This window comes from Sinocyclocheilus grahami, unplaced genomic scaffold, assembly GCF_001515645.1.
Source record: "Sinocyclocheilus grahami isolate Dianchi unplaced genomic scaffold, SAMN03320097.WGS_v1.1 scaffold450.1, whole genome shotgun sequence".
NCBI classification, from domain to species: Eukaryota; Metazoa; Chordata; class Actinopteri; order Cypriniformes; family Cyprinidae; genus Sinocyclocheilus; species Sinocyclocheilus grahami.
The window spans coordinates 204,562-221,008 of NW_015505629.1; the positions used below are offsets into that span (position 1 = coordinate 204,562).

At 38.0% G+C, this 16,447-nt stretch overlaps 1 protein-coding gene across 2 annotated transcripts; it reads left to right on the forward strand.

The window, feature by feature from the left end:
* Positions 1–2,712: 2,712 nt before the first annotated feature.
* Positions 2,713–10,716, forward strand: LOC107552428 (gastrula zinc finger protein XlCGF57.1-like). Of its 2 annotated transcripts, none has more exons than XM_016234307.1 (3): positions 2,713–2,789; positions 3,408–3,550; positions 9,114–10,716. In XM_016234307.1, exons 2-3 carry the CDS (start codon positions 3,469–3,471, stop codon positions 10,697–10,699), a joined length of 1,668 nt encoding a protein of 555 aa, XP_016089793.1. In that variant the 5' UTR covers positions 2,713–2,789; positions 3,408–3,468; the 3' UTR covers positions 10,700–10,716. The 2 variants fall into 2 exon arrangements, with proteins under 2 accessions (XP_016089793.1, XP_016089794.1); XM_016234308.1 differs by having other exon boundaries at positions 9,117–10,716.
* Positions 10,717–16,447: the final 5,731 nt, after the last annotated feature.

Below are 16,447 nucleotides of genomic sequence, written 5' to 3' on the forward strand. Positions count from 1 at the left end.
TATATTAAAATGTTGTAGATTTAAGTAGCAAATGAGAATCGCTAAAATGAATGTATATATTGTGAGACAAAGGTCTTCTTTATGATTTTCAGTTTTGTTTAAAGGGGTCATATGATGTTATTTTAAATATCATTATTTTGTGTATTTGGTTTAACAGAATATGTTGACATGCTTTAATGTTCAAAAAACACATTATTTTTCAAATACTGTACATTATTGTAGGACCTCTATGCCCCGCCTCTCTCAAACACGTCGTTTTCAACAAAGCCCCCTCCTTTGACAAGTGCAGTCTGCTCTGATTGGCCAGCTGACCCAGTACATAGTGATTGGCCGAACACCACAAACACGCGTCGAAAATGTAACGCCCCTTACCATAATCGCAGCTTCAGCTTTCAAAGTAAATATCAAGACAGTTAATAATGTCATTAGTTTTACCATCAGTTCAAGCCTGAAAGGGCAACAGAGTCGCGTGACAGACACAGTGATGATGCAGTACACAAGCCGCGGTTAAAACAGCTGACGTGCTATGATTTCTGACAGGCAGTTCACTCTCCTGTGATGTGACCCTGTTCCCCTCACACACACACACACACACACGATGCGTTACTCTGCGCTGCGCAAAACTCCGCATTTGAACAGTCAATAGCAAATACTTAAACTAATAACAAAACATACATACAGTCGCTGATTCAGAAGCGCCAGATTGTCATAGCAAAGTCGGAATTGACCCCTTTTTTTTGTTTGTTTTTAGAAATAGCTTTTGTGCACAGCCAGCCTTGTACTCTTCTAGGTTAAAAAAACTGTCATCCATAAAATGCGTTGCACAAATTCGAACATCTGGGTTGTGCTGTTCTGTTGTAAATAAATCTTAACCAATGATTCCTAATTGCATCTACTTCCAGAAGGCCAAATAAAGTGCTTTTGCACTGAAACACAGCATCTCCCTGACATGCTGCATCAACACTACTGCTGTTCCTGAAACCATTACATTACATTCTTTCTTTGCATGATCATTTGGGCGGCATTATGCTAATATTTCCACATAGTGATGTAGATATGTGGGGGTGTGTTAGAACGAGCCTTTTTAGGTAGGCGTGGCTGACTCTTAACTTTTATAAAGAATATCTCTTTGGATTTGAGACTTTAGTCTTTGCAACTTTACAGATCTTCTTTATGCACCAAGAGCTTGTAACACTCCAAAGAGAAAGGAAAACTTGAAATTGCATCATATGACCCCTTTAAGATAATTTTTAAATAAGGAAAGAATATGTAAAAGTATGGTATTTGGGGTATAAAGTGCCCCCTGCTGTTGGGGCTAAAGGCGCACAGTAATTAACATGATAATTAATAGAGGGCTGACTTTTCCATTTGTTGACATGACATGGTTAGATTCAGATGGTAAATATAATATATTATGTTGGGTGTCCATATTAGAGATAATCACCATGTTTAGAATGAAACCATCATATTTAAAACCATTATATTAATCATATCATATAATAAAATATCATTTGTTGTTACTACTGTAAACATATATTCAATTATTATTGGATCTCCTTCAATACATTCAGAATCTTATTCAAACGATTTTGTTTCTGTATTTTAAAATATATTTTTTATTTTAACATATTTTAATGACAGTATATTTATTGAACAAAAAATAATTATTTAATTTTTCAAAATAAGCAGAAAATAGTACAAACTTTGCTAAAGTGATTGTTTTGAGCAAGAATTAACTTATTAGTATTAAGGGGAAGTCGTGGCCTAATGGTTAGAGAGTCGGACTCATAACCCAAAGGTTGTGGGTTCGAGTCTCGTACCGGCAGGGATTGTAGGTGGGGGGAGTGAATGTACAGCGCTCTCTCCCACCTTCAATACCACGACTGAGGTGCCCTTGAGCAAGGCACCAAACCCCAACTGCTCCCCGGGCGCCGCAGCATAAATGGCTGCCCACTGCTCCGGGTGTGTGTTCACGGTTTGTGTGTGTTCACTGCTGTGTGTGTGCACTTTGGATGGGTAAATGCAGAGCACTAATTCCGAGTATGGGTCACCATACTTGGCCACATGTCACATCACTTAACTTAGACATTATTTCTAAAAAAACATTATTTTAGCTGAAGTGTATCAATACCGTGTGTGGGGTAAAAGGCCCATACATTTATAAGATTTATAATACATTTATAAGATTTTTATGGCTTATGGCTATAATTTATATCATTCATTGATCAGTTTATGGCTTTAAACTTGAACAAGTGACCCAGATAATGTCAATAATTCTTGGAAGATTATAAAGATATAATGAAAATAAATCTCATCAATCGTAATTTTTTAGACATTTTATACCTATTTTCAGGTATTATTTTAGACTCTAACTTAATATGTCCACATTTTTTAAATGAGAAAAACATTTTTTTTTTCATTTCAATACTGACACAAGAATGTACTCTATGAACTCATACACTCGTTTTTTGTTTGTTTGTTTGTTTATCACATTTGCATTTTAATCTAATTTATAAGTTGTTTCTTAACCTAAACATTACAGTTTGTCAGACAAAATCTTACAGGTTTCCTTACATTTTCAGCACATAATTGGACCATATACATTACATTTTTCAACAATACAATACACTCTGAATTTCTGTCAACTCTTTTATTATTTTTATATCATGTTCTAAGTACATTTCTATGCATTAGACACCAGAGTGCGAGCAGTTTTATTTTGGCGCGGTGATGTGACGTCATGAGGATGCGCCGCGCTCCTGTATCTGCTGTGATTCGACTCAAGAAAGGTTTGTGTTTAAAGCATTTAACGTGTAGAAATTGTTCAACTTTAAAGTTTTACGAGCGATACAGAATTAATTGTTTAATATTTAGTGTAACATATTAATGTTTTATTTAAAATATATTAACGTTATTTGTGTGAGTAAAGCGCATCCACACACGAGTAACGTGAACACAAAAGATGAGTCTCGTGAATCAGTTTATCATGTATTCAGTCGCTGGACAAACTGAGCTTTTTAGACTCCGAGTCAATTGAATCAAATGATTCACAAACCGAGTCGCTGACGTCACATGCTGGTCAGAACCGTTTAATTCGACACAAACGTGTTTAATGAAAACTTAAACCAAGAGAAAATATTTTCATTTAGTGCAGTCTATTAAATGTGATCAGCAAACCATTAGATAACTACTATACTGTACACCATAACTACCTAAATGTGAACTTTCATTATAAGGTGTGTTATGTTATTAATGTTTTGAGTGTCTAATCAGGTGATTTAAGTCCATGAACTCTCACTCTGACTGACTCCCTCACCAGTGCGCTGACTACTGAACTAGAGCTGATTAGGACGCACCCAGAGATTTCGTTTGGGTTTATTTCTTTCTCTTACTCCCCTCTTAAACAGAACTGAGTGTCCAAAAAACTCCTGCTGAAGCGACTGAGAGCCACGTGACACTCTTATAAAGATGGCGTTTGTTAAAAAGCAGAGTGAAGACTTCAGGATTGAAGAAGTATTCAGTCTGAAGCAAGATACTGAGGAACAAACAGGTCAGTTTTTATTCTCAAAACTAAACTCAGTCATTTGATCCATATTCAAATGTCCAGCTCTACAGAAATAAAATATATTTTTGAAGAATGTCATATGAGCTTCGTAATTAAAGTGGTTTTATTTGACATGGAGCAGGTCCACGCATGTGGACAGACATGTTAAGATCACATGACCAGACAACAATACTAATGCTGGCTTCATGTGAACCTGCCAAGGATCCTTCCTTCATGTTGGTCATTCGTTATTATGACGCGTCACACATTAAATTAAGAAAAAGTAATAAATAATGCATAAGTTGTCTAAACAAATTTATGTGTAACATTAATCCATGTATCATTCGTAGGGCTGGGTATTGTAAAAAAAAAATTTGATATCGATACCGATACCTTGACTTCGATTCCGGTTCTTGAACGATACTTTTTTCGATACCAATTTTATGAAATCAATTTTAACAAGATTACATTATCTAAAAAAAAAACTTTGGTTTTATTTTTCAGCTTGTTAATGTTTATACAAACTCAAAGACTCATCTCCCGAGTCACTACACAAAGGAACAAAATGTAGCCAACACAATAAATCAGTGCAAATAGTTTTAATAAAGCTCAAATAGTCTTCAGTTTACACATCTGTTAGGCTACATTTACACTAGTGCGTGTTCATTTTAAAAAGCATAGCTCAGACAGAATCATCATTTCTATTCATTTTCCCATGATTTACTGATGAGCATTAGCAGCTTCCAGTGCAGTCTGTCTGTGTTCTCTCTTCCATGATTGCTGCTCTGACTATATATCATGTAATAACATAATAACATATTTAATTTCAGCAACATTACATAGCCAAAACACACATTAGACGGCAATCGGAAGTTATTACAAACTCTCGATGGTGGTTTAAATTGAATTTTGAGTAAAAGCGGAACATAAATCTCATTTATTGTCTTATGTAGCATGATGCTACAGTTTGCATGAATGGTCAGATAACACACGCTTTCGGTCGTGTAACATTAGTATGAACGGACATCTGCATATGATCGGAACTCCATGCCGCTCCCGCGCTACTCTCCATTGGAAATTAATGTCTGTCGCTTGTCGTTTGTCGTAGATAGTGGAAAGCCGGCTTGAAATGCCAGTATGACGAGGATCGTTTTCATTTTAGAACATAAACGCACCAGTGTAAATGTAGCCTTACATCTAAGGGGGCTGGGACGCATGCACACTACAGCCTCACGTGTGCGCCTCATCTCTGAGTGTAACCGGTGTAAACTATTAGGTGTGTTCGACTTGACGCGGACTGACTGTGCAATGCAGACCGATCGGTGTATTACAGCAGAGGTCCCCAACCACCGGGTCGCGACCCACTACCGGGCCGTGGAAGAATTGCTACCGGGTCGCAAGAGCGTTCTGGGAAAAATGTGTCTAGATATGACACTCTGTTATTTGTTTGTTAATGATTGTTCTAATTATTCTGTATTTTCTTTGTATGCGACTGATATGGAGTAGCTATTTGACAAAATATTTACACCTTTCTTTGCGTGAACATTTGGACGGCGTTATGCAAATCTTCTCACATAGTGATGTAGACATGTGGGGCGTGTTAGAATGAGCCATTTTAGGTAGGCGTGGTTGACTCTTAACTTTTATAAAGAATATCTCTTTGGATTTGAGACTTTAGTCTTTGCAACTTTACAGATCTTCTTTATGCACCAAGAGCTTGTAACACTTGATGTCAGTCAGAATGACAGTTCTTGCGTGAACCTTATAGGCCTATATATAGGTTACCCAAGCCAATTTATTATTCTTTCCTTTTTGTCTTAGTGTTTAAAATATTTATTTTGAAACAAATGAATTAATTACTTAATTAAACAAACAGACTTACTGGGTGAGCAGGGTAGGCTATGACAGCCGTCATATCATACCCTGCCATGATGCCCAGCTGATGCAAAGAATAGAATTTAGATCTACACAAAAGAAAGCCCTGTCTAGACTCTGCACCGGTATGAGTTGTGTCGAGCTATTCATTAGTCTGTTTGTTTGATGAAAAAAGATTAAATGTAGTATAATGTATAGTGCAATAAATGCGTTAAGAATCCGTACAACTGCAGCAATGGAGGACTATTATTCTGCTGCGTAATACTGTGGAAGAACTGATGACGGCACGGTTTGATCTTCGACTGACCAATCAGCAGAAAGGGGCGTTTATTTCCCGCCCACGTATAGAAATTAAATATTCAAGCTGTTTATTTATTATTGTACCCCTGAACGAAAAAACTAAAATTTAAAGGGGTCATCGGATGCCCATTTTCCACAAGTTGATATGATTCTTAATGAAAAGTCTATAACATACTTTGGTTAAAATTTCTCAATGGTAGTGTAAAAAAACACCTTTTTTACCCTGTCAAAATCAGCTCTGTTTTCAGCGAGCCATTCTAGTCCATGTTGCTTTAAATGCTAAAGAGCTCTGCTGACCCTGCCCCTCTCCTCCGTGGAGTGACGAGCAGACTGTGAACTTCAGCCACGAAACTGACTAACTAGCACATTATTAGAAAAGGCGATTTGCAAAGATCCATAAAAAACCCTTATACTCACTTCTTCTGTAGATGAAGCTGGATCATGAATGATTCGCAGGAACATAGACGCATTTAGGCAGATTGGGGATCGGCGCATTCCCTTAAAAAATGAAAGTAACATTAATCCTCTGCATCTTCAGTGGCTCAGATGTCTTCAGTTTAATCAGGTTTATAAAAGAAAGATACAGCTTTACGATTCTCTCTGAAAATAGCCAAGCTCCTGGAGGCGAGCCGTGGGTGGAGCTGAAGAGTCGCGAGCACTTTCGGGCCGATTGGCAACAAACACCGATACTTGATGCAGTTTAAAGCTCCTAGTCATGACGGGGATCTTTTATCATTGGGACTGCTCCGTCTTTCAGTATCAAACGATGTGCAAATCCAGTGTCAGAATGTACCTTGTTATAAAATATTCGTCACCGAAATGATGGGAACAAACAAACACAAAAAGCTTGTGAAACTCCGTTGCTGCCCCAGAAAAACAAATTGCATCCACTGTTCACATAACACTGAATAAGGTTATCTCTTCCGAACCATGAACGAAACGTGTTGAGCAACACACTCTGTTCTCAGAGCGCGCATAACAATCCAACTCTTAACAGTATAAACAACTCAGAATGCATGAAATGGCATTATATCCCCCTTTAAGCACAGCATATTGCAACGACAAGCGTGTTGCCAGCAACACGGTACCACACATTGCCAACTAAACAACTAAGGCCGGATCCCAATTCTATTTTATACCCCTTCCCCTACCCCTTCCCCATGTCCCTTGAAACAAAGTGTCAAGGGGTAGGGGTGAAAATATTCCCCTAAGAATTGGGACACCACTACTACACATCATCATACGTCGTCTAGCTCCTACAGTACACACACCTAAACTGGTGTGCATTAGACCCTTACCCTTCTATATTAATGCGCTGCTTACAGACACACTGACACATACACACACACACACATACATATCGGAGATCGCGCAGCTCACACATCCAGGAGCAAAGAAACTTGTCAATGCTGCCCCACGACTTTTATTAATAACAGTTTAAATACTGAATCGCTGCTTTATATTTTCCAGCAACAAGAGGATAAAATTGCTGTTTTTTTAAGTAAACTCACTGATTGTAGAGAGACGCACATACACGCAACATTCATCTCTCTCTCTCTCTCTCTCTCTCGAATTGGCAATATTTGAGAAAAGGGTTTAGCAATTTCTAATTATTGGGGGGACTAGAACCCCTCAATGTCTATGGTGGTTATCGCCCTGATCAGACATGAACATATGTTGTGGCACTGTCGTGCAGTCAGTAACGTTAATGGTTTAACATTAGCAAACCTTAGCGATTTTTTTGCAAACATTTCTTTGAATAACATGATTGTAATTTGAACACATGATTGAATATAACCTAAAACAAATGATTACTTTTCATTAAAATCTTTATTAATGTCAATAATGCTTACATTTATGTGTCTTTTTGTTCGCTCGGGCAGCCATGTTGCCGGTTTACGCTGAGATAATTCATACCCCTTCGTTTGAAGTGTGGTCCCGAAAAATCTTTGTTTGGAGGGCTATCTGGCCCTTCCCCTTACCCCTACCCCTCCAACCAAAAGAGAACCGAGACACCCCTACCCCTTCATGTGAACGCACAAAACGGAGGGAAAGGGGAAGGGCTAAGGGGTAGAAATGGGATTGGGCCTAAATGAGCCTAAGCAACGCGGATAACCATAGCAACATGCATGTTGCCAATAACTTGAGAGCATTAAAAGGAACTTAGCTTGTTCGAGAGGGTGAAACATAGCAGCTGTGACGTGGATACTTAATCTCTTGATATCAACTGGGGATGAAGTTCCCATCTGAACTTGTTCTTGAGTCGGTCACATAACTTGTGGAGTCCATTTCAATAATGTAGCAATGCATGAAGTAATGCTAATTCGGTCACTTCCGAATCAGGCAGCTTATGATAAATGCGGTGAATTCACGTGTTCAAGTTAACGAACTTGAATGAATCGGAGGGGAGTCTATTGGGGAAACGAATTCCACTCGCTAAATTCCCGATTCCAAGGGATGGTGGTGTTTTGCCTGCCCAATTCGCCATTGAGCAATGTGAAAACTGCTGATAATACTGAAGGACCTTATATCTGGATGCTTAGGTAGGTGCCGTATCCTATAGGTAGATGGGGGGATCAGCTGAGAGTCAGCTGATGCGAGCTTGACTAACGTGACCTGCCTGAACAAATGCTACACTTGATTTTTGCTTTCCCAAAAGCACAACATCTCATTTAAATGTCTTGCTCGGGCCTATCATTAACTTTTTTTGACCATTTCCACAGTTTCAGTTTCCTTGGATTATTATTATTTTTGTCCATTAATGGATCAGTGATTAATTATTAGCATTCCTAATTGAGAAGTCTATAATTAACTACAGTGGGTACGAAAAGTATTCAGACCCCCTTAAATTTTTCACTCTTTGTTATATTGCAGCCATTTGCTAAAATCATTTAAGTACATTTTTTTCCTCATTAATGTACACACAGCACCCCATATTGACAGAGTGTTCTTTTTTTAATAAAGGGTTTAACTGCCAGCTTAAAGGTTCTTGGGACATGACCTAAAGAAAGTTAGCAATATTGTGAAGAGCAGCGTGTTTCAACTCTAGCCCTCAAGGTCCCCTTTTCTGCAAACTTGAGCTTTCAAATAGAGCTTTCTGCCTTCAGCTTTCAAATAATACAGAAGACCTTGATTTGCATGTTCAGGTGTGTTTGATTAGGGTTGGAGCTAAACTCTGAAGGAAAGGGGGTTTCAAGGGCCTGAGTTGAGGATTTCCGGCAGGTGTATTGGGACAAGTAGGACAGTGGCCCTTCAGAGCAGGTTTGGACACCTCTGGTACAGGATCAAGCATACTGTACATGTTGTTGATTTTGATGCATTACCTAAATGTTTTGATGTTTGTTGTATTGTGCCATTAAACTGGGGATAACTTTTGTTTGTTTTTTCACCTTAGAAGTAGCGTTGAAAAAAGAGAAAGAAGTACTCCATGACATTGAAGAGAAAGATCAATACGAGAATCTGCATGATTTCACAGCTGGAAGAAAATATTTTAGGTGTTCACAGAATGAAAAGATTTCCACACGAAAAAAAGCTCAAAAGACTAAACAAACTAGAAGGGATTTCACTTGCCTTCGGTCTGGAAAGAGTTATAATCAACAAGGAAGCCTTAAAGTCCACGTTGGGGAGACCCCTTTCAGTTGCCAACACTGTGGAAAAAGTTTCCCTTATAAAGTAAGTCTTGACAGGCATATAAAAATTCACACTGGAGAAAAGCCATACACCTGCCAACAATGTGGAAAAAGTTTCCGTCATCAAGGAAACCTTAGCCACCACATGAGAATTCACACTGGAGAAAAGCCATACACCTGCCAACAATGTGGAAAAAGTTTCCGTCATCAAGGAAACCTTAGCCACCACATGAGAATTCACACTGGAGAAAAGCCTTACACCTGCAAACAGTGTGGAAAAAGTTTCAGTCAACAAGGAAGCCTTAGCCACCACATGAGAATTCACACTGGAGAAAAGCCTTACACCTGCAAACAGTGTGGAAAAAGTTTCAGTCAACAAGGAAGCCTTAGCCACCACATGAGAATTCACACTGGAGAAAAGCCTTACACCTGCCAACAGTGTGGAAAAAGTTTTGCTCAACATTGGAACCTTGAAGATCACATGAGAATACACACTGGAGAGAGTCCCTTCACTTGCCAACATTGTGGAAAAAGTTTCTGTCATCAAGGAAGCCTTAGCCACCACATGATAATTCACACTGAAGAGAAGCCTTACACCTGCCAACACTGTGGAAAAAGTTTTGCTCAACATGGAAACCTTAAAATCCACATGAGAATTCACTCTGGAGAGAGTCCCTACACTTGCCAACTGTGTGGAAAAAGTTTCAGTCATCAAGGAAGTCTTAGCCACCACATGAGAAATCACACTGGAGAGAAGCCTTACACCTGCAAACAGTGTGGAAAGAGTTTCACTCATAAAGGAAGCTTTGACCGGCACATACGAATTCACACTGGAGAGAAGCCTTTCACCTGCCAACAGTGTGGGAAAAGTTTTGCTCAACATTGGAACCTTAAAGTCCACATGAGAATACACAATGGAGAGAGTGCCTTCACTTGCCATCACTGTGGAAAAAGTTTCAGTCATCAAGGAAGCCTTAGCCACCATATGAGAATTCACACTGGAGTGAAGCCTTACACCTGCCAACAGTGTGGACAAAGTTTCACTCATAAAGGAAGCCTTAACTGGCACATGACTGTTCACACTGGAGAGAAGCTTTACACATGCCCTCGGTGTGGAAAGAGTTTCCATCAGCATGGAAACCTTAACACCCACATCAGAATTCACACTGGAGAGAAGCCTTACACCTGCCAACAGTGTGGAAAAAGTTTCACTCATAAAGGAAGCCTTAACTGGCACATGAGAATTCACACTGAAGAAAAGCCTTGCATCTGCCAACACTGTGGAAAAAGTTTCACTTTTAAAGTAAGTCTTGACAGGCATATAAAAATTCACACTGGAGAAAAGCCTTAGACCTGCCAGCAGTTTTGCTCAATGTGTAAACCTTGATGTCCACATGAGAATACACAATGGAGAGAGTCCCTTCACCTGCCAACACTGTGTAAAAAGTTTCAGTCATAAAGGAAGCTTTAACGTCCACATGAGAATACACAATGGAGAGAGTCCCTTCACCTGCCAACACTGTGGAAAAAAAGTTTGTCATAAAGGAAGCTTTAACGTCCACATGAGAATTCACACTGGAGAAAAGCCTTACACCTGCCAACGCTGTGGAAAAAGTTTTACTTGACGTGGAAACCTTAAAGTCCACATGAGAATGCACAACTTGAGAGAGTCCCTTCACTTGCCAACAGTGTGGAAAAAGTTTCAGTCATAAAGGAAGCCTTAACTTGCACATGAATGTTCACACCAGAGAAAAGTCTTACTCATCCCAACAAAGTGTAGATCTAGTTTCACTCAAAAAAGAAACTTAAACAGGCACACATGAATTCCCACAGAATAGAAGCCTTACACCTGCCAACAGCATTTAGAGAGTTTTACTCAACATGGAAACCTTAGAGTCCACATGAGAATTCACACTGCAATAAAACCCTTACACCTGCCCCCTGCAAAGCGAGTAGAATTGTCAAAGATGGATCAATACCAACTGTTTGTCCAACTTCGTATTCAGAACATGTAAGTACAGCACGTTATATTTTGTGAATGTGCTTGTTAGCACGCTGTATGGTTAATGTTGCTTAAGTTACCACTGTCTCTGACTGTATTCATGAAGATCAGCGCTATGTCGTTAGTTTTAGTTTTAAGAAGTAATACAATTGTGCTTCTGAATTTTACAGGCAGTGATCATTTTGGGGTTAAAAATCACAAGCTCCGTCTCTGTGAATACAGTAAGAGGCAATGGCAACTTTAGATGTCATTGCGATGAGAGGTATGTTTTTATCAGCTTCTCGAAAAAGTGTTCAAATATGGTTAATTGCTTACTGTTTATGGATTTTCTGCACAAAATGTGTTTTGTTTGTTAACTTTTCTTTATTAAGAGATTAGTACTCCAAGTATAAACATTGTAAGAGTATGTTTAATCGAAACATGAATTTGTGTAATGGCCGCTACTACACACGTGCTGGATGCTGATGAGTTTCGTTATATGACGATGCATACTTAGATAAAACTTTTACCTCTGTTTTACCGGTGTTATGAGTGTGTGAAGTTGTATCTGTTTAACTTTAATGATCCATGAGAGGTTTGAATGTATTTCCTGTTATATGAATGTACATTGTAACAGTATGCAATGATTGACATGCACTTTTCCTGTATTTTGTTTTCTGATGATTATTGTATTTGTTTCTATAATCGTTATTGTATGCTATAACGCTCTCTTGCGCGGGATGTCATTGCGATGAGAGGCACGGCTAAACCAGATATTCTCCTGTTACTATCTGATGGTGTCTGTTATACTTTAATACAGAAACTGAGAAGCCGAAATTAACCACATGACAACCACATCATGGTGTAAGGTCTCTTTTATCGACACACAACGCAGAAGATAACCCACTACAATTGCAAAGCAGTCCAGTGTGCAATGGTTCACACAAACATACAAATTTAGCTAATTTCTTGGCACACAATTGAAAAGAATCCACTGCATCCTTAGTGGCTCAAATTCTGGGAGTTTTTGCAATTATTGCAGCCAAAAACAAGAGTTACAATGTTTAAATGGCTGAGACATTTTATGACTAGCTGCTCTAGCGAGGGTATAAAGATGGTGGATTGTGTGCGGCTCACTCAGGGTGGGATTTGTGCTAATAGGGCAGAGATTGTCACCAGTGGGCGGGGATTTTCCATACTATGGCGTCATTGTAGGGAGAAAACTGGAACAGCCTGTTCTCAGACAATGCTTCTGATTTATGGGGATTATAAAAAAGGAGTAGGTGGATTTTTACGATTATAGGGTGGTTCTTTACACACACTGTGGACACATTAATGTTTAAACACCACGTAAAAGAATAATAGGTCCTCTTTAATTAATTTGTGTATTTCGGTTAATAACGGTTCTGGTTCTCACCTTATTGATGAGCAGGAATTGTATTTTGTGAGTAAAGCTGCAAATAACGTCAGCTGCCTTCATAATAATCCTCTGACACGTGCAAGTGAAAATCACGGTGCAGCATAAATGATAAATCTGTTAGGCCGTAACCAATGAAAAAATTGTATACTTGAGCACAATTTATTAGTATGTACTTTGGTATAACTAAATGTATTTGTGGCACGCTATAAATTGGTATACCTAAAGTCTGTTAAATTGGAACAACTAATGTCCTAAATGCATTTTAGTTGTCTAAAAGCAGTGCTGAAGTTCAACTAAATTTGTATTAAATATACTTGTTTGTGCTAAAGTGGAAATATTCCAAGTAAACTTAAATACACTTTAACTCAATTCTTGTATTTAAGTTTTGAAATGTAGAATTCACTCAGCATGAACTTCAAATGTATTATGGTGACATTACAATTGCAATTCAGTTACACTGTAAGAGTGTTCAACATACATTAATATAATACTGTTAACAAACTGAGGTCATACTATACCTTTACTTTCAGTGACTTTAAAACATTGCAATGGCATTCCAAGTACACTTAGTGTGCTTCTAGAAAATAATACAAAGTAATCATTATAAATACTGGCACAGCTGAAGAATTTGCCTTTTACAGACACCTCCAAGTATACCAGTAACTTACCCTGTGAACATCGAGACATTGGGAACGTCCATAACATTTATCTGCCCATTGTCTCTGTGCACTTCAACTCCCAATGTAGGCCTACTGCACAACTGCTCCTGATGTAAAACGCAATGAAATGGTTTGGCGATCTGACAGTCTTGCATTACACTGTGGATTTAAATGTGATGCATAAATTGAAATGATTGTAATATGTTTTTTGTTGTTACTTTCATGCAGTTAATGTTTCTGGGTTTATTTTGAATTGTAACTTTTTTGTGCAATTTTTGAGTACTGATCAGGATAATTTTAATAATTTGTTTAAAGCAGCCGTCTGTAAGTTTTGCTTCATTGTCACCATCTCTGTTGGAAACCTGCAGTTGCAGTTATCATCTGAATTTTCATGTGTATGTGGTTTGTGCTTTGGCATGGCTCCTCAGCACGGATTAATCTAATGTTTTGAGCAGTATGTGTAGCCTTTAGTCACAGCACCTGTGTGGAACTTTACAACACCACATGCATTTCTACAGAGAGAAATCTAACACAACAAGTTAAGGCTCAAGAGCCCAACTAAAGCAAACACTGATCTCCATGATGGTGGCATCATTTTAACCAATAAAACATCAACATCTGATCCTCTGTAGTTCTCAATAACAGCAGGTGTTCATCACTAATGCACAATCATCATTTAATTAGTCACTTAATTATAAATACTGGCACAGCTGAAGAATTTGCCTTTTACAGACACCTCCAAGTATACCAGTAACTTACCCTGTGAACATCGAGACATTGGGAACGTCCATAACATTTATCTGCCCATTGTCTCTGTGCACTTCAACTCCCAATGTAGGCCTACTGCACAACTGCTCCTGATGTAAAACGCAATGAAATGGTTTGGCGATCTGACAGTCTTGCATTACACTGTGGATTTAAATGTGATGCATAAATTGAAATGATTGTAATATGTTTTTTGTTGTTACTTTCATGCAGTTAATGTTTCTGGGTTTATTTTGAATTGTAACTTTTTTGTGCAATTTTTGAGTACTGATCAGGATAATTTTAATAATTTGTTTAAAGCAGCCGTCTGTAAGTTTTGCTTCATTGTCACCATCTCTGTTGGAAACCTGCAGTTGCAGTTATCATCTGAATTTTCATGTGTATGTGGTTTGTGCTTTGGCATGGCTCCTCAGCACGGATTAATCTAATGTTTTGAGCAGTATGTGTAGCCTTTAGTCACAGCACCTGTGTGGATATTCACTTTAAATAAAATTAATTCACTATATCCATTAGAGCAACACTGTAGTTTCACAGGGTTTTTAATACAAAATCTAAACATATAAATAAAATAAAAAAAGTCATTTTGAACATAATCAAGCCAGCTCATGAGGATTATATATATATAATGCACAATCATCATTTAATTAGTCACTTAATTATCTCATTAACTTTACAACAGAGGTACCCTTAACAACAAAGGCAACTCAAATACAATCTCCAGATTCTAGCTGAGCTGAACTGGTGCATTTAATATAAATTTTAACCTCATTTTAAACTCAATGCGAAGGTTAATTAAGTGATTGATGGTTGTTCAGGTCTATGCAACTGCACATATTGCTTTAAACTTGGGATTTCACATTTTCATTCTCTTAAACTAATTATTTCCTCACTTTCTCTCTTTCTGCAACTTGTGCATTAACTTTACAACAGAGGTACCCTTAACAACAAAGGCAACTCAAATACAATCTCCAGATTCTAGCTGAGCTGAACTGGTGCATTTAATATAAATTTTAACCTCATTTTAAACTCAATGCGAAGGTTAATTAAGTGATTGATGGTTGTTCAGGTCTATGCAACTGCACAAATGCTGTAAACTTGGGAATTCACATTTTTACTCTCTTAAACTCATTCTTTCCTCACTTTTTCTCTTCCTGCAACTTGTATGAATGTGTGAGTGCGTGTGTTTATGTGTTAGATTAGTTTATATGTCTTAGCTTCATCCAATAAAGCCTTATTTATATTGCAAAGAGAAGTATCTTGTGTTTTGTGCTTACAAGTTAATGTCTTAAGCTGCCGATCTTGTTACTGTGCTAATTAATAGTGTTTTCACTATATTTTGGATTTTAATATCTAACTAAGTTGATGTTGTAGGCTACGGCTCGTTCTAAGTATCGCTCGCCGACTCCGTGATCAGCCGTAAAACAGTGATTCTGTCCAAATTCCGCTTGAATTCACTCACGTGATTGGTCGAGATGAGAGGTGATCCCACCTGGGTAGTGTGATTATATAGTGTCATTTCTAATTACCCAGACACTGAAGCTTTTACTCAGAGTACCGGCAACATGTCAGAAGCAGTGGTGGAAAGAGTACTGAAAATTTGTACTTAAGTACAAGTACTGTTACATTGCTGAAATAATACTCAATTATAAGTAAAAGTACTGGTGTCGAAACAGTACTTAAGTAAAAGTACAAAGTACTCCTCTCAAAAACTACTCAGAATACTAGTTACTTTTTAGTCGGTGATATTTAATGAATTACCAAAAAATATTAATTCATATCAGAGATCTATGTGGATAATAGCAACTTTGAACAAAACCCACTTTTATCTTATTGACAAAGTACATGAATTAGTGGTCATGATACAGGAATTTCTAACTTCAATACCTTGAAAAATATCAATATCAAAGTACCCGTGAACCGGAAGTTTCAACTGACTTCAGTGTTGTGATGTATTTTCAAGTGAAATTAAATATTGAATAAAGGGCGGGGTTTTATTGTGGTGCACCTCCACTCCACCTCTTGCTCATAGCAGATTTACGGTTGGATAGTGTTTTAGAATATCTGCTTGTTACGTCTGACGACATGCTTCACTGTTTCTGGGTCCTAATGCTCTGCCAGATGCCCCAAGAAAACAACAAACTGTGCTAATATACACCCACGATGTCATGTAATACTGAAAAATTATAACCTACCCTTTATCTCCATACTGAAATCCCAGATGACCTGACAGTGATTCAGCTAAAATATTAGTGTCTGAGACACTGTGAGCACGGA